Genomic DNA, 19,430 nt, shown 5'->3' on the forward strand with positions numbered 1-19,430 from the left:
TGCCCTGAACATAGTTGGGAAGATATACCACCGTACCTGGAAGGCCTACATCTCCACGTGTGAAGGAGAAAGGGTGGCATCCGCGCTCCTTTTCTATATCCAGGATCCTGCTGTTTCTTCAAGTGGACCAGAAATTGGCGTTGAGCACCATTAAGGGGCAAATTTCGCCCCTGGCTGTCTTTCAGCGACCCCTGGCATCTAACTCATTAGTACTTTCTTTCAGGGGGTACGACATGTAGTTGCTCCGGTGCATCCACCGTTACCCCCATGGGATTTGAACTTGGTGATGTCGGCGCTTCAAAAACCGCCATTTGAAAATATCAGGGAGATTCCCCTGTTGACTCTTTCCCAGAAAATGGACTTTCTAGTGGCCATCACATCGGCCAGGAGGGTATCGGAATTGGCAGCCTTGTCTTGCAAGTCGCCTTATCCGGTCATCCACAGGATAAGGTGGTGTTGTGTCCGCAACCGTCCTTTCTACTGAAGGTAGTTTCGGCCTTTCACATCAACGAGGACATTGTATTACCATCGTTGTGTCCTAAGCCGAAGCACCCCAAAGAGGTGGCCCTTCACGCTCTTAGACATTGTTAGGGCTCTAAAGGTGTATTTGTCTGTCAGGGCTCCCTTACAGAAGTCAGACTCGCTGTTTCAGTGGCTGGTCCAAAGAAGGGTATGGCGATCTTGTCGGCCACCATTTCCAGGTGGATCAGACAGATTGTAGTACAAGCCTACTCCTTGAAGGGGCAGGTGCCCCCCTTTCCGGTCACGGCCCACTCTACAAGGGCAATCTGAACATCTTGGGCCTTCCAACACCAACCGTCGGTCAATCGGGTGTGTAAGGCGGCGACCTAATAGTCTGTCCATACGTTTATCAAGTTCTACAAGGTAGACATTGGCGCATCGGCTGATGCCTGTTTTGGCCGCATAGTTTTGCAGGCGGCCATGTAGTTGCAATTGAGTTTTTTTGGTTTTCGATAAAAACGCAGTACTGTTTTGTTAATGCACTGTTGCATTACTTTCACACAAGGTTGCGATGTTGGGGTTCTCACATGGAGATGCAGGCCTTCCACGTACAATGATAAATCTTCAGAGAAGACGACTTCTGTGACCTCAAAGTGGACATCACTGAATCCAACAGACCTTGGTCCCTTAGCACCTGGCTTTCAACAGCCATGCCGTTAAAGCCAGTGACGGTCAAGCAGGATGAAGTATTGGATCTTGTGACAGAAGGTTCTCTCGCATCAGCAGTCACCAAGGAACATACTATGTCGGCGTACCACAGACGCCGAGGCCAATCTGGGGCAATCAGGATTACCGGAATCCCCCTTGGCCTACACTCTGCGAAGCAGACTTTGTAGAAGTTTGAGTGGGAGAAGAGCAGAATCATTCGATAATGCCCCATGGAGCCACCAACGAATCTGCTGCGTCCGCCAAGGGATTCGTTGACCTGGCTACGGTTTGTAGCCAGGTCAACGGATCCCTTGGCGGACGCAGCAGAAAGCCAGGAGATTCACCTTCCGAAAGTCAGGAGATACACATCTGGCGTGTCCGACCTTAGGCAAAGAAGCCGAAATACATCCGGATGTAGCGACCATTCCCCTTGGCCCAGCATCTGACGACTTGGGTAGTCCGCTTGCCAGTTTTCTCCACCCGGCATGTACACGGCCGACAGAGCCGGCATGCGCGGCTCTGCCCACCGCAGTATGCAAGTGACCTTTAGTGCTGCAGCTGAGCTCCTTGTTTGTTGACATACGCCACCACTGTGACGGTGACCGACTGGATCCTGAATAGACACCCCTGCAGCCTCTGACCATGCAGAGAGGCACCACCTGATTGCCTGAAATTCTTCCTGGGTCCACCAAACCTGGGCTGACTGTATGCCCAAAACTACCCCCCCCCCAACCGGTCAGGCTGGCTTCCTTTGTATCACCGTTTAATGAACTGAAGGAACGACTTCCCAGCTCGAAAAGCCGGCAACCTCAGCCACCAGAGCAGGGAGTCCTTGACTAGCTGGCTTACTTGGATTTGATAATCCAGGGATAATGGAGGAGATTTGTCCCATTTTGACATGAATCTCCTTTTGCAAGGCTCAAGTGTGGAATCGAGCATACAGCACTGCCTCGAAAGTGGCTTCCATGAGACCCATGCAAAAACGCAGCGACGACCACCTGCAGGAAACCAATAACTTCACTGCAGCTTGTCCGAAGAAAGACTCGCCTCCAAGTCCAAAAGCAGGCCCAGGTACTCCAGGCATTGAGTCGGCACCAACACTGACTTCTGTAGGTTCAGTACCCAAACGCCTGAAGAGTTAGCATGGCGATTGCTACATCCTCCCTTAATTCTGATGCGGCAGCAGCCCTCGGGTCGCCCAGGCAACGATTGTGATTCCTCGCTGCCTTAGACCCCTTTCACACCGAGGGCGTTTTGCAGGCGCTATAGCGTTAGAAATATTGCCTGCGATCCGTCCTCAAACTGATGCACCATTGTCTCCAGTTTGAAAGCCCGAGAGCTTTCACATTGGAGCAGTGCGCTGGCAGGACGCCAGGAAAAGTCCTGCCAGCAGCTTCTATGTAGTGGTGCGTTACCGCTCCTCCCCATTGAAATCAATGGGGCAGCGCTGGAATACCGCCGGCAAAACACTGCTATTGCGGCAATTTTAACCCTCTCGGCCGCTAGCGGGGGTAAACGTGCCCCGCGAGCAGCTGAAATGCACTGCAAATCTGACAGTAAAACACTGCTAGAAGTAGCAGCGTTTTACCGCTGACGCTATGGGCGGCGCAAAGCCAAAATTGGGGCTAGCACCTTGGTGAAGACCCTTGGTACCGACGCCAGGCCAAAAAGGGAGAGCTACAAATTGTTAGCTCTCGTCCGACCGCAAATCGTAGAAACTTCTGATGCTTGATGCATATGGGGACATGCAAGTATATGTCCTTGATGTGCAGGGATGCCAGAAAATCCCCCTGATCGAGTGCAGCGACCACTGAGTGAAATTATTCCATCCTGAACCTTTGTACTTTCACAAAGCTGTTGAGAGCCTTGAGGAACCAGTTGCAAAAACAGGGATGTTTGGGGAAGAAGCACCAGCTTCTGATGCCATGCTGACCCACACTCACCTCTTAGGGATTTAAGGCAAGTCACACAAAGTCCACCCTCCTAGCTGCCACAGACCGAGGGCACAAACACCCCACTGTGGCCCAGAAACAGGGAAGAGTACAAACGGACCCCCAACACAGCCCCTGCCAGGACCCAGAGCCCCCTCCCGGGTACATGCACCACACCCCTATGTGCGCAGTCAAACAGTGACCCATAGCATGGGGAGGAGGGAAGGGACAGGAAGAGAAGAAAGGGAGAGTGAGACCCCCTAATCGACCTCCCAGGGAACGCTCAGGTCCTCCATCCTGCCGAGACAGGCGGAACCATACTTAACCCTCCTGCAGGGAATGCTAGATTCATTCCAAAACAGACCCATTACCTGAGCAGTACGGGATGACTGCCAGCCACGGCACACTGACACAGACAGCAGTAGCCCAATCATGTGTGTCCCAGAGCATATAGCTCACCGGCCTCCCCTGGATTAGACGGAGCATGTCGTGACCGACCCAGCGCGTAGCTAGGGCCTGCTCACGCTCAATGGCCAGGCTGGGGAGAGTACAAGGATCTATATTATCCAGCCCGGCTGTTGATTGTAGCTCAAAGGAATCAAAAATGCATAAAAAAGAAAAATTCCCAGGACCAAAAGGTCCCATCGGGAGCCAGGTCCTTCTACACTAGGCAGAAAAAAAAAAAACTAAAGCTGTTAGATGCAGTGTGAGGGGTTATAGCCAGTAGGACCGCCCCATGTGCAAGTGTTGCCATTTAACACTTTCTGCCATGTCCTCTCCTAAAGGGGCAATATAACCCTAAGGTCAAGAAGAGCTACTGTATCCGTTAATGAACTGTAGAGAAGAAGAAAAAAAAAAATTATGTTCCAAAAGTAGGACTCATGGAGTGAGGTAGGGTTATAGTGAAAGCACCTATAGAGCACGTCATTTAAAGCTTTGGCATTGTGTCCTATCACCTGAAGAGTATGCCTCTAACCCAGGGTCTATGAACAGTGGCCTGTGCCAGTGCCCATAGGGACTTGTATCGTTTGAGTGCTGCCAAGACTAATGTACAGGTGTGTTTTCACAGTATGGGGCATTTGGCATGAAACTGATAAATTCTCTGCAGCTTCGGCTTCAAAATCAGAGTCGTCCATACTTTCCCCTCTATTGACGTCGTCCCGTGTACGAGTGCCCTGCGCGCCCCCTGAGGGGCGTGCGCGGCGCGCTCTGTGATCGGCGAGTCCATGAGACTCGCCTGATCACCGATCCGTGCAAGGGGTCGATCCCGACCCCTTATCACGTGATCAGCTGTCAGCCAATGACAGCTGATCATGTGATATAACGGAGCCGGTAATCGGCTATTATTCCTCCTCGCGCTGACAGCGCGAGGAGAAAAAAAAAAAAAAAAAGCAGATCACCGGCGGCCGTGATCGGGACATCAGTCCCGATCACAGCCAGCCCTGCTAGCGACCACCTGCCCCCTGACAGTGCCCACCTGCCCCCTGCAGTGCCCCACTTAATAAAAGTGCCACCCAGCAGTGCCCACAATCTGCCTCAAAGGTGCCGCCCACCAGTGCCGCCTAATCAGCGCACTTCAATGAAGGAGAAAAATGACCAGTTTGCAAAATGTTATAACAAACTATTAAAACATGATTTATTATTTTTTTTTTTGCATCTTTTTTTTTGTTTGTTTAGCAAAAAATAAAACTCAGAGCTGTAACTAAATACCACCAAAAGAAAGCTCTATTTGTGGGGAAAAAAAATGATAAAAATTTTATTTGGGTACAGTGTTGTATGCCTGCGCAATTGTCATTCAAAGTGCATCAGCGCTGAAAGCTGAAAATTGGTCTGGGCAGGAGGGGGGTTTAAGTGCCCAGTAAGCAAGTGGTTAAACTAGTTTCCTGTAGGCTGTCTAAGAACGCACATTTGGTCTTTGTCCCAGATCCCTTGCACCTGTGATCTGCCATTGCAAAGTGAGGGGATACCCATTGGGATATTCACAATTAGAGTACAAAGTGGATGTGGTTATGCAGGTTTGTTAAAACTCAGGCGCTGACCATGTCCCCATGGCCGGTGTCTCTGTAAAGGATGGCAGGAGTGCAGAAACATGCTGTTTAAATTCTCAGTATAAAAAAGGCGAGTGGGAAGGAGTCCTCTAAAAAGGCGTGAGTTAAAAAGGAGGGGAAGGCCACCTTTTGTAAATGTTACACCCATATTCAGGGTCTAACATGCACCAAATCACCCCCCACCCAACATTATGACAAGGAGAGGAGTGACCATGTCAATGTGGGCAAACAATAAAACAAGACTGAATGATCCACGTGGTACTTCCAGAGCAGAAGTGGTGTTGTGTTTCCTCTAAGGCGAATGGCAGCAAAGAGTACAGAGTGCTGCCCAAGTCAAAAGTCTGCTCCTATAGCCTTAAACCCTTGCACGGCAAAGCCAGCGGTGGTAGGAAATTTGAAAAGCGCACACATGGGTACAAACCCATTAGCTCCCGACATACCCATCGAGTCTTCAGAGGATGGGTCACACCAAAGACTGCCACAGCTCTGGAGACTAAATTTACTCTACAGACTTTGTATTGTGTGAGTTGGCTGCAAAGTGCTACAAAAGGTCACATTCCATGCTAGACTAGCAAAAACAAACTTCAGCAGCGCTGAGGAAAAGAAATCCAATCTGGTAGGACACCAGGAAAAAACTGAGGCATGATTGCAGAGACAGGTATATACAGGGGCTGGCTTCAACTTTGCTTGCCAGTGTAACAACCTCCTGCAGGAGGCAGTGGAACGAAAATTCCTGAATTCTTATCTCACTTAAGGACAAGAAACTTTTTTACTTAAATTTTGAATTACAGAACTTGGTCAACATTTTACATTTCTATTCAATGTCTGTAATGACGTACAAACTTTTGCATGTGCAGCTTTATTATCTTGTGCATAGAACAATTACTACACAAGTATAGCAGACTGACTGCACAGTCACAAGATAAAAAAAAAAAAAAAAAAAACTAAGTTAACTCACTAGCCAAGCTTAGGACATATTCATAGAATTCAAGAATTTTAGAATATGGTCATTTAATTGCTCAAACATTTAATACTCACGGGTCCCATAATTGTTGCTTGCCAGTGAAACACTAAGGAGAGAGAGAGAGAGAAAAAAGCACATTAAAAAACACACAAAAAAAAAACACACTAATATGGCAACCACTAGTTAACATGAGTGCATAAAGCCCACAAGACCTTTTTATTCCCCCCTGTAAAATGCCTCATATTGAACTTACAGGACACAGGCTGAACATTCATTGACCTGGGCCATCTGGAGGGGTACTGGGGATGCTGCGCTAACAAAGTAGCTCTTGTAACCTACACTGACAAGCCAGGCAAATGCACACCTGGGAGGGATTCTGTGCAAACAGTTGATGGGTGAAGGGTGTGCACGCGCCAATAAGGTCAGCTGGTGAACTGCTTCCTTTGTCTTGCTGGTTTTCATGTCCCGAGTCTACATACCAGGAAGTCATGAACATTTCTAGTCAACACACCAAGGGATAAGGTAAGGCTTGTTCTAAAAATCAAATAAAGCATTTATTTTTCTGTAACAAAGGTACATTGATGGTATTTTGGTACACGCGTGTGTGTGGGGGGGGGGGGGGGGGGGGGTGAACTTTTTGGGGAAAGAGCTTCCACTTTAAGTACTGCTGACCCCCTGACATGCCACATCTGGGGGGGGGGGGGGGGGGGCTTGGGGCATACACAGCCCCCACTTCCTACCCTGCCGCCAGAAGGAAATTCACCTCTTCTGCAATATTCTGGGAATCTTCAACCGGTCTCAGATTATCTGGCCATTCACAACGAGCAGCGCAGCTTGAGCATGTGCAGTGCACGCCCAGCTGTGAAGCCGTGGGTGAAATGGCACTTAAAGCACTTTGGAGCAAGGCACAAAGTGTGCAGAAAATGAGTCTTCAGTGAGATGGATCCTACATTAGAAAGTATGGTCTTGGGCTAGATTATGAACAATGGTCCCTTAACAGAGAGCAGCTAACTTGGACTCGTCAGACATGATAGCAACTAAGGTGGCCATTGTGCAGGAGAGATCTAAAGGGATTTTCTGTGTGTCAAAAAGTAAATAAAACAAGATTAAGGACCCAAGGATTAAAAAGTGCGAAGAGAGCCTTTAACCCTTTTGATGCCGGGTATGTATGTTGTACCCCAACAGATGGGGGTTTTAAACAATTCAGCGGCTACAGCCACCGGATGTGCGAAACTGACAGGCATACTACTGACAGTCAGGTGCGAAAAGGGGGGGTTAAGATATCAAGGTTGCAGATGCTGATGCCTGCGGGAAAGAGAAGAGCAGATAGAGGATTGCCCTCTTCTTGCTGTGACTCAGAAAGCAACAACCGGGACCTCACTTCCAGGTCAGAAAGAGAAAGCCTGGCCACTTCTGGGTGATTCACTGGGCCTCTTGGCTTAACAGATCTTGCCTGAGTGGGAGATGCCAACAAGGCTTGGTCCCCAATCCCAGAACGGTTGAGAACCTGGCCCTTTTCGGCCAAGACGAATTAAGATGACTGGTAGCCCTCTCCATTATATTTTCTTTAGTACCAGTGGGATTAACTGGAATGGGGGAAAAGTGTAGCAAAGGAGAAATCACCATGGATGTGCCAGTGCATCTGTCCCTAGTGATCCGCCGAGATTGTTTAGGGATGAGAACTGAGGACCCTGTGCATTCTCCTTTGCGGTAAATAGGTCTGCCTCTGGCTCTCCCCACCTACTGGAAATTGTTCAAGACCTTCGGATTCAGAGACCACACTGCTTCCTGAAAAGGGTACCTGCTTAGGAAATCTGCCACTCTGTTCATGGTCCCCTTCAGGTGGATTGCTCACAGGGATAGCAAGTGCTTTTCTGCCAACAGAAGGATTTGTTACCAGCGCTTTTAAAGGACCTGCTCCTTGCCCTGCTTGTTTAGATAAGCCATAGCCGTGACCTTGTCTGTCAACACCTGAACATGGCGAGACTGAAGATCTTGTGTGAAAAATACGAGCAATAAGGCAGACGCCTTTAACTCTCTCCAATTTGAGGACCTAGTCGCCGCCTCCTTCAACCAACTTTTTAGTTACGTTTCCTCTTGCGCAGGAGGATGGCATAGGATTCCACCCTTTCCTTTAGCTTTTTGTGCGGACCAATTCTTCCTCCTCCCCGGGGTATGCCTGTACTAAAGTTTGCTGCGAATTCACATGCGCACACAAATTTAGATGTTTGGCATGTTGGGTATTTACTTGGAGCAATCTAGTCTTAATTTTACCAAAATGTGGGTCATATATTGCATTTGTTTGCCCTAATTCTTTAGTTTTTTTTCTTCACAAATTTTGCATTTCCTATACCTTTTCCGGAATTACCACCTTTCTAGGTTCTTTCACAATATATGTTTGAGGGTTTTACATCTTTAAGACAAATGATTTTTTAAACTTGTGCAAAAAATGAAAAGTCCGCTCTGGCAGCAAAAAGGTTAAGAGCTTCCCAAAACTTCCCATCTGTAGACTTTTTGAATTAAGGGGAATCTTCAAATGGTACAGTGAGGTTTGTTTAAAATGGAGAAAGGTCTAATACCAAAAAGACCTCTGACAATTTTCCAATTTAGCTCAGTAATGATTTGACAAGTTGAAAATCTTTGGACTGACCCAGTCATCATAAATGGCCCATTCTATTTTAATAAATGGGTAAGGTCTTTTTAAATTAAGCCGGTCTCTTTGTATACAGAGGGAAACTGGCGTGATTCAAGTGTGACCAAGCATAGGCTTTGGCGCACTGCAAAAGTGAGCATATCAACATTGGCAAGCATATTGCGTGAAAACATCAGCTGCTTAGGTGCCTGGAGGTGAGAAATCTCTAGCCTCCTCTAACATGGCATACAGGTCCTTTTAATGCTACTCTAGGGTAGGCATATCAAGATCAGATTCCGGTAGAGAAGCAGAGCTTAAGGAACATAGTACTTGAGCCCTGGGATTAGTGATCACTGTGTTAAAGCAGTTGGAGTGGGGTAAGGTTATAACAAATTCCCAGGGGACCAGTCCTCAAAAGCTTTCTAGAGCCCAAACACCTTAAGGTACCGGCGTATAACCAAGAGTCCATGAATATTCAGCCTGTACAATACAGATACTGGGTATAGGCTTGTTTTTACCTTCTATCACAATAGGGGTTAATGAAAATGTATCCAGAAATGTGCATGGCACACAACAGGATGTTTAAATGACAAGATAGCTCCTTATTTTTTAGTGTGCATTTACACTTCTGAATGCACTCACTGTGCAAATAGCTGCGAGAGACAGCCAAAAAAATAAATAAAAAAATCCCACCACACACTCTTACCCATCTGCAACTGTAGTGCAAATCATGATGGCTGTGTAATGAGGTGCCCTTATCCTCTATCCATTTATAATCCAGTTTCACAGCTACAACCATGAGGATCCAGTAGCAACAGCAGACATTATGAAGTTAAAATGTGCACAAAACACTTTCCATACACATCATTCCCAAATAGAGTCGTTGGACTTTCTGGCAGTACAAACAAAACCACTTTTGGTAGGAATTCAGGATGAGGACATAAAACCACCTCATCCTCATGTATGATCAAATATGGCTCTTTACAAGACAGAGCCGCTAGTTCCGATACTCTTCTAGCAGAAGAAATGGCAACCAGAAAGATCTCTTGTCAAACAGAACCAAGGGTATTTCTCGTAAAGGCTCAAACGGCTGATTCAGCAAAGCCGATAAGACCAATTTTAAATCCCAAGGATTTAGAGGTGCCTTGATAGGGGGATTAATCCGTGTTACCCCCTGAATAAGCTACGCACCAAGACTGGGATGCAAGAGGCCATTGAAAAAAACACTGACAAGGCCGGGATCTGGCTTTTGATAGAAGTCAAGGCCAGCTTCATTTCAGATCCCATATGCAGGAAATCAGGGATCCTGCCTATGACATACCTCCTTGGGTGCCAACTCCTGGATCAACACCAAGAAACATATGCCTTCCAGACTCTATAGTGATTCTGGAAGCCGGATTCCTGGCATTAATCAAAGTAGACACTACCGAAGGAGATCACCCATGATCTTTTATAAAGTGGGATTCAACAGTCAAACCTGTTACATTTTTTTGTGTAAGGTAGGATGAAATACCAGACCTTGTGCGAGAAGGTCTGGCTATAGTGGCAGAGTCCAAAGGACTCCTACTGCCATCTTTATGATCTCTGTAAATCAAGATATTCTGGGACCCACTGGGGCCACCAGAATCACCTCCTTTAGTTCCTGCTTAATCCTGCAGAGAAGGCACAGAAGTAGCAGAACTGGAGGAAATGCATAGATCAGTGAGAACTGATCCCATGGGAAGACTAATGCGTCTGTTCCACCTGCTAGCGGACCCCTTGTTCGACACAAAGTTGTCGACTTTGTTGTTGAATCTGGATGCGAATAGGTCCATGTCCAGAATACTCCATATCTGACATATCGCTAGGAAGCGGTCAGGGTGAAGACACCATTCTCCTGCAAATAATTGTGACTCTAGTCCGCATGCCAATTCTATTCCTGAAATGAAAATTGTCGATAGGCAAGGAAGGTCGTGTTCTGCCCAAGCTAGAACATAATTCACCTCTTTGGGCTGCACAACAACTTCTCGTGCCCCCCTGGTGATTGATGTAAGCCACCGCCGTGGCCTTGTCAGACTGAAACCTGACAGGACAGTCCTGTAGTCTGACCATCCCAGATTATAGGGCTAGACGTACTGCCCGAATCTTCCAAAATGTTAATAGGCAAGGTCCTCTAACCTGGACCATCACCCCTGGATAGAATCTTCCAGGGCTGCTCTCCAGCCTAGAAGGCTGGTATCCGTTAACACTTTCCAGGATACAGGTAGAAAGTATTTTCCCTTTTGCTGGATAACCAATTTAGGCTCTGACTTGTGGGAGCCAAGTGTATTGGAAAAAAAAGCCTGAATCTTTATATTCCAGACTGACAGGATGGTGTTTTAAAGAAGTTTTTGAGTGAAACCTGCACGTAAGGGATGGCCTCAAAGCTCTGACGAAGTTCTGACACTTAATGAAACATGTAAGCTTTTAGGTTGGACTAACCCCGGAGGTCTTCAATTCACCTCCCCCCTATCAAGACCAAATATAAGACCTTGCGAAAGAACAATGTGCAATATATGAGTTTGCTGGGTTGAACAGCATTAAATGACCCGAGAGACATTTGTTGAAATACTAAATAAAGGCACTTCAGCTGGCAGTGGATTTGTGGTAAGCATTTATATAATTTATGCAGACTGACAACTTGTTGATCAAGGATCTAATGCCATGTGACACAGATGGGCAATATAAATCCCTCTTTTTGGACTGGGAAAATCTGCAAGGTCAACATCCAGTAAATAACCAAGAATAATTTGTCTGTTTGAATATTACAGGGAGGATATACCTACAAGTTGTGGGAACCTTGGCATGTGGTTACCAGGATGAGAGCAGCAGTCATTGTCCCTACTATGGCAAAAATCGTGATGAGTCAGTATAACCATGCAGTGCCTGTTTTTTAATTTCATTCAGTCCGATTGCACTAAAAGAAATTTTATGTTGGTAATACATACAAGAAGTCTCATCTTACAACAGAGGACTATCAAGAGAAAAAGAACATTCTATATAGCATTTTATGCCCGTTCTCCTATAGAAGGAACTGTCTTTTCCAGCTGGAGATCTGACGGACGACTGACTTTATATTACTGTTTCCCGGGTCATTTTGGAAGGCAATAGCGTTGATTGATATCCATGGTTTGGAACTATGCTTCTGCCCTCTGAAATTGTAGATTCTGCTTGCATTATAGGTGGATTGTGGGGGTTTATATAGGTGTTAGACTGGAGGTGTCAAATATTAGGAGAGGTAATGGTAATCATCCACTGTATCATGTATTCCTCCCCTCCTTTGTGAGGGTGGTTTATTTCTAACATTTTATAGAGATATGGTTTTTATTGGGGAATAGGTTGCATCTTTGTATAGGGATGGTGGTAGAGGGATTTTAAATGTTGTATTTAACCATAAATAAAATAATGATATCTAAACGATCTTTTAATATACTTTTGTTTTTAAACAGGAGTGCTTTATTGTCAATTATATGTGTACAAGATAAAACAAGAAACAGAGGGTCAAACCACATCACAAGCAGAGTATAGCAAGGTGCAATACATAGTTACATACATCAGTACACTCAGTTTGTCAAAGTTCAAATTGCAGAATCAAGTGTAAGGGTCACTACACAGGTCGTTCAGATGCTCAGAAACTAGAGCCCCCGCTGAGCTAGAAGGGGGGGGGGGGGGGCAAGGATAACAGATGGGGGAGGGGAGGGAAAGGAGAGGGGAGAGGTCACCCCAGGAAGGGAAGGAGGGAGGACACCTATAGCCAAACAAAAGTGTATAAGCAGAGGTCCATGGGAGCCAGACCTTATCGAATTTCCACGGACAACCTCGGTTAAGGTACGTTAATTTATATAGTGGCAAAATATTTACACTTTTTTCCCCACAAGGCCACACTGGGAGGGGTAGACGAGAACCATTTATATATAATCTCTTTTTTGGCGTAAAAAAGAATGTATGAGATCAGCAACTTTGTGTGGTAGGGTTTTTGTTCATCTGCGTGGATGCCCAACAGTGCCAGCTCAGGAGTCCTGGGAACCTCCAATCCCAGTCGGGTATTTAAGTGGTCAAATATCTCAGACCAATATCCAGTCAACCTGCAGCATTCCCAGAGCATGTGAATGTAAGACTCAAGCTCCGCCCTACATCTGGGACGTGAGGCTCCCTGTCAGGGTAGATTCTTGTCAGACGCACAGGGGTGCGATATACCCTGTGCAGAAATTTTGTTTGGATAAGCTTGTCACCCGCGGATATAACCAATTGGGGGACCCCTTTCCAAGCATTCCCCCCCAGTCCTCCCTCTCTAGTGTTGAGATATCAGCCTTCCATTTGCCCCAGAGTGAGTGTAATTTGGGAGAGTCTATTGGGAATATAATTCGGTACACATCTGATACAGGTTTTTTTGGGCCTTCCCCCATAAACAACTCCTCCAGCGGGTTGACCCGTAGAACCGGGTGTTCAGGGAACTGAGCCCTAGCTGCATGGCGCAGTTGTGCATATCTGAAATACATCCAACCGGGCAACGCATGGGAGATAGTCAGCTGGTTAAATGTCAGCAAGTTACCCAATGCCATGATATCCCCCAGTGTTTTTACACCGAATCGCACCCAGACCTGCAGATTCGGAACTGTCCTAAAATGTGAGAGGTTAGGGTTGCCCCAAAGGGGTTGGGCCGGAGACCAGCATCCCGACTGTAAGTACCTACGCTCGGTCACCTTCCACACCTGGAGAGATGCCTTAGTCGGCCCAGGGAGAGTCGCATATGCCCTCACCCCCCTGTATACCAAATTTTGCAAGTCCTGCATAGAGCCCAGTATAGCTGCCTCCAAGCACACTGCTGCATTAGATCTCCATGCCGCGAACCACCAGGAGACAGTGACTAACATAGCTGCCCAATAGTAGATTCGCAAATTGGGAAGGGCGAGACCTCCCACCCTTACCGGGGACTGCAGTGTAGATTTGGCCAACCTGGGGGCGGAGCCATTCCATAAAAAGGAGCCAAGGCATTTGTCCGCCTCCTGAAAAAAAAAAAAAAAAAGAACCTGGAATCCATCCTGGGCAGTTCCGAAATATATAGTTAAACTTGGGGAGAAGCACTATCTTAAAAATATTTATGCGTCCCACCAAGTTCAGCGGGAGCCCACACCAGGATTGGCATCTCTCTCGCAGTAGACGGAGAAGGGGGGAGCACATTTAGTGTATAGTAATTGCCTGGATCCCTGGACACCCTCACCCCAAGGTATTTAAATTCAGTGGCCCATTGTAGCTGCATACTACCAGGTGGTGGGGGCGCCCGGGCATCCAATGGGAAAAGGATAGATTTCAACCAATTTATACATATACCTGAAAAAGACCCGAATCGATGCCAAAAGGGACGAGCCCGTATCGTTTAGGTAAAGCAGGGCAGTCGGCATACAGGGAGATCTTTTCTTCTGTGGCGCCCTTCCTGAGACCCCGTATGATATGCGATTCTCTAATCAAAATTGCGAGAGGCTCCAGGGCGAATAGCCCAGGCGACAGAGGGCACCCCTGTCGCGTACCCCTCTGCAGAGAGAAGGGTTCCGATATCCAAGTATTGGTGCGCACCCTGGCCCTAGGAGTCCTATAGAGCAACCTCACCCATCTCAAGAACTTTGGGCCGAACCCAAAACATTGGAGCACCCCCCAAAGGAAATCCCACTCTACCGAATCGAATGCCTTCTCAGCATCTAAACTAGGCTAGGACCGTTATTGCCTTGAGCCCTTAATCTTATCTGGCTAGGAGGTGTCAGAATCTTTCAGAACATCCATGGTTCTGTGGCTAAACCGAATGGTAGGGCCACAACTGAAATTATGATTTTATATTTGAAAGCGCAGAAATTTCTGGTGAGAATTTTGGCACATGGAGATATGCATTATTGATGAAAGCCAAAAACTCCCCTCCTTGCAGGATGGACACAACCAATTGGATTGTGCGATAGGATCGGATGTTTAAGTGCCGATTCAGATCTTTGAGATCTAGAATGGGTCTTACCTCTCCGTTTGGTTCTGGAACCGTAAAAGGTTTGAACCAAACCCTGTGCCCTGTTCCACTAAGGGAACCTCTGATAACACAGACTGGGATAATAGATGAGCCAGAGAGACTCTGGATCCTTGTGTTTTTTTCTAAGGGAAAATGTTCAACAAAAAAATAAATAAAAATAATATAAAAAAACAAGGAGACAGAAACTCTCGGAACTAGTCGTAACCTAGAGGAAAAAAAATTGCAGAAGTCACCCATCTCTCTTGGCATCATTGTTCCTGCCAGATCTTGAGAATTGCAGGAGCCTACCCCCACCCAAACGAGTGGGGGCACCCCTTCATGAGGCTTTAGCATTCTGGTCTTTCTCCAAGATTTCTTCTGACCCTGGTGCTGCCCTTGCCGGTTGAGGCAGTCGAGACTGCCTAGAGGCTGATGCCCCTGGCACAGGAGGAGAAATATTTGAACTTCTTTACTGGTAAAAAAGTTTTTCCCATTCAAGGTCCTTTGGATGTACTTATCCAGATTTACATGGTGCTTCGGCTGACCAAATTTTTCAGCCACAGAACTCTGCAAGAAAGCACTAGTCCAAGCATAAGCCATGAGGCTTAAATGATAGAGTCTTTCATAGCATCTACTGTGAGACATAGTGCGTCTGATACACCAGCCCATTGCTGGGCCTGCTGATCAGGCAGAATTTCACATTTCTCCACAAACTGTTCCTTAACGGACTAAGATACACCAATTGCAGCAAGAACTGGCTGCGCCACTGAACTTGCAAAAGACAATTGTTTTTAGAAAGCACTTCCAACTTTATCTGTTGGATTCTTTCACATGTCCAGTAGATAATGCACTGATGTTAGATTCTTGCTCACTGAGGCGATTGCAGCATCACATGCTGGAATCACCCCCATTTTCTTCATAGAAATCCTCTTCCTTCTTGGGAGGATATTGTTTATCCGGATGTTCCCATTCAGAATACATGAGCTTTTTTTCTTTAGCCATGCATGAATAGGAAAAAAACATCCCCAGATGGGGGGAGATTCTAATGAACCCAATTAGAGGTAGGTTCCTCAAGAGCCTGTGCTTCCATATTAGGATCCTCAGAAGGATAAATAAGTATCTTCCAAATATTTGGGAATATCTACCTGATCCCAAGCCTCCTGCACTTCAATAAGAGGGTCATGAGCACTAGATGGGAATCTGTTGTGTTTAGCCCACTATGGAGAGACATAGCATCAATCTTTCCAAATTACAAATGGTAGAAGGAAAAAAAAACCAAACACCCTCTTGTATGACATATACAGGGACTGAAGTGTTTATGCAACAGTTTCCCCTGACGGCTTAATCTGACCAGCCGCATCCCTCTCAGAGGATGACATTCTTTTGGAAATTGATTTAGTTTATAGTGAAAACCATTGACCCTTTTAGAGGAGTTCCTGGTCCCATTACCACTCATAGCCTGAAGCATAAAGCAGAGGCACTACCAGAAAAAGAATGTACACTGCTAGGCTATAGTCCAGCGCCATTAGCTGCTATTAATCCTAGCCTGGTAAAGTATAATGTGTCAAAGGGAAATGCCTGTGTCACTAACTTGAAACAGCCATCCTCATGTGTGCCTCCACATCCAGCAGCTACACATACACATCGCTAAACACTTCCTCCATGTGTGGCCGGCATCAGACGCCATTAGCCACCCCTCCTCCTTTCCAAGGAAAGGGTTTTCCCCATGTGAGCGGCGGCTCAGGCGTCCTGTAAAATGGGGTAAATCCTCCGCTGAGTGGCAAAGCGCTCTGTCCCTTTTTGTAAAAAAGGAAACTGCTTTACATCAATCACTCAAAAGGGAAAAAGGATCAATATTGGGGGTGCAGGAGGAGACCCAGTTCCCCCGTTGTGGCCGGAGATGGAGAAATGAAGGCTTCTGTGCTGTTTTCAGCATCAGGTTAGCGAGTGCTCACTACAGCCCTCAGTGGTGACACATAGGCATGACAGCATTATACATAGGATAAAATCTCCCTTACCTTTTCCTCGCAGCAGGGTTATCTGAGATAGAAACCCAATCTTCACGCTTCACGGTGGGATCTGACCTTTAGGAAACCTTCAGGAACAGGGGAACCACAGGTTATCCACAATCCTGGACATGCAACAGCACCCTGCCAGTAAAAAAAAAAAACTATGACCTTACTACCAAAAAAGTACTGGATCCCAGGGTCCAGCTCTCTAAAGAGAAGCGTTCGCAAGCAAAACCTTGTTTCTTCGGACAGGAGGCCCGGGTACCATCCATTTAGCCCATGAAAGGGCATCAGCATGGCAAGCCCCAGCAGGGAAGCTTTCAGTGGAGCTCAGCACAGCACATCTTCACTCGTGATCAACACCTTAGACACCAGTAGTGGGAGGGGTTAAATAGAGAGTACACTTCTTGCCTTAGGGCGTGCCAGTGTCGATTGCCTATCAGTGGCCCTATAACCCACATAGTAAGTACGACGGCTCTGTGTCCCGATGCAAGAAAATAAATTTAACTTTTTTTAGTTGACACTTCAAAAAAGAAAATTTTGATCAGTTTTATTTCTATTACAAGGAATGCAACCATCCTTTGTAGTAGGCATATGGCATGATATTGACCCCTTATCTGACTGTAAAGAGGACCAAAGAACCCACATCTCACCTCTAGGCTTGGAAGCCTGGAACCCCCCCCCCCCCCCCCCCCACACACACACACGATCTCTGGTTCCTAGCCAAGGTGGCTCCGCTTGTTTGAATGCAGGGGATGGACGTGATGGCGCACAGAGGAGACAGATAGGCTGCAGATAACGGAGGCATGTAAACTGACCACAGCGTCAGGGCTCAGCAGCCATGATATACCATGGTTAGTTTACAAAGAGGGTATAGCCAGGCAGGACCAGCCAGGTATTACATGTAACAGGGGGAAAATGAGACAGCACAAGCACTGTGCTGAATAAAATGCTTTAAAAAGGAAAAAAAATTTTTGGGGGGGGGGGGGGTTTGGGGTGTTAAACACTTTAATCAAACTATCCAGGTCTAATTACATTAAGTACACCCTATAGCAATTTTACCTCTACAGGGCGGCAGCTATGTGCCAGATCACGCATTATACCAAGTGATCTGAGACTTTTGGGTAGGGGGCACGCAAACGTGCCACCATCTGTCGTGATTACACACAGTGGAGGCCAATCAGTAGGCGCAGGATACCAGAAGATCTCCCGCCAATCACCAGGCAGACACATAGAACTGCGATCTGCCTATGTAAAACCAGGCAGATCGCAGCTGACAGGAAGAAAGGGAAGGAGTTTGTATCCCTGCAAAGCAAGGAATTAAATCTCTTCCTCTAAAATCACCTCACATAATATAGTAAAACACTGGCTAGACACGGTTCACCCTTTGATCACACCTGATGTTAACCCCTTCCCAGCCAGTGTTTAGTACAGTGACTATGCATATTGCACTGATCCCTATTTGTCACCAGACCCCAAAAATTGTCAAAAGTGCAAGTGTTAGAATTAGGGCTGAAACTACTAATAGATTAATCGACAACTAATAGATTATGAAATTAACCGATTACCATTTTCATAATTGATCGGCCACCAACACAACAGGGTTAAAAAACAAAAAAAAAAAAACACACTAAAATGAGCCCTTTATAGTACAAAAAGAGCAAATAATCGCTACTGTTATTACAGTCACTGTTCTACAGTAAAAAAAATGAACCCCTTCCAGTAGTGATTATCTGCTTTTTTGTACTATAAAGGGCTCATTTTAGTCTTTTTAGCCCCATTATGTTACTAATATTTACATCTATGCGTTTATTGGTGGTTTTTGCAGAAACACACTACAGTTCATTTACATGGTTTCCTATGGGGCACATTCACATCTATGCTTTTTCCAGCCGCTGCGTATTTGGAAAGGGTCAGGGACTTGATGCAAAATGGTGCTTTTTTGGATCAATATACGTCAATGGAGAAGCTGCAGAAAAACATGTAATGCGTTTTTGTAGAAATTTGTGTTAATATGCCCCAAAAAAAAAAAAATGCAAAAAGCACAAATTACAGTAAAAATTGCAGCAAAAAAAATCACTGCAGAAACAGATAGTCTTATGCTGGCAACAGATCAATTTTCAGATAAAAAAATCTTTGTACATTCGCTGAAAGAATTTTGTTTAAAATTTTCACTTATTTTTAACATGAATGTAATTTCTGAACGAAAACCACACACTGTCAGAAAACTTCTTGGTCAAAGGAATTTTCAATTTCCAAATTTTCCCTTTACTGTGGTTGAAAATGAATGTCAATTTGACCTTTTTTTTTTTTTTTTTTTTTTTAAGGTTAACTGACTAATCGATTAAATCGAAAGAATAATCTATGGCCAACGAATCGATTATGAAAATCGTTCGTTGCAGCCCTAGTTAGAATGTCCACCACAATATTGCAGTCCCGCTATGTCACTGATCACCAATACTAGTAGGAAGGGGGGGGGAGCCAGTTTAATTTGCACAACAGTTATAGCATCTACAATCAATATATGCGTATTGGGATATAATGTACCAAAAATTTGCAAAATACATACTGGCCTTAATATGGAGGAATATGAGGAATATGAAATTAAGCGATTACCATTTTCATAATCGATTAATCAGCCAGTAACATAATGGGGTTAAAGAAAACTA

The 19,430-nt window shown here is 45.8% G+C and overlaps 1 protein-coding gene across 2 annotated transcripts in view; it reads right to left on the bottom strand.

The window, feature by feature from the left end:
• Window positions 1-19,430, bottom strand: part of UBE2D3 (ubiquitin conjugating enzyme E2 D3) — a 103,534-nt gene that overhangs the window by 32,211 nt on the left and 51,893 nt on the right. For both annotated transcript variants that reach the window (XM_077476646.1, XM_077476645.1), the window contains exon 3: window positions 6,188-6,219. In XM_077476646.1, the coding sequence (XP_077332772.1) occupies window positions 6,188-6,219 (32 nt within the window). The remainder of the gene's footprint in view (window positions 1-6,187; window positions 6,220-19,430) is intronic.

The sequence above is a fragment of the Lithobates pipiens genome, unplaced genomic scaffold, assembly GCF_037356315.1.
Source record: "Lithobates pipiens isolate NorthernLeopardFrog02 unplaced genomic scaffold, aLitPip1_a1.2 Scaffold_13, whole genome shotgun sequence".
Taxonomy (NCBI): domain Eukaryota; kingdom Metazoa; phylum Chordata; class Amphibia; order Anura; family Ranidae; genus Lithobates; species Lithobates pipiens.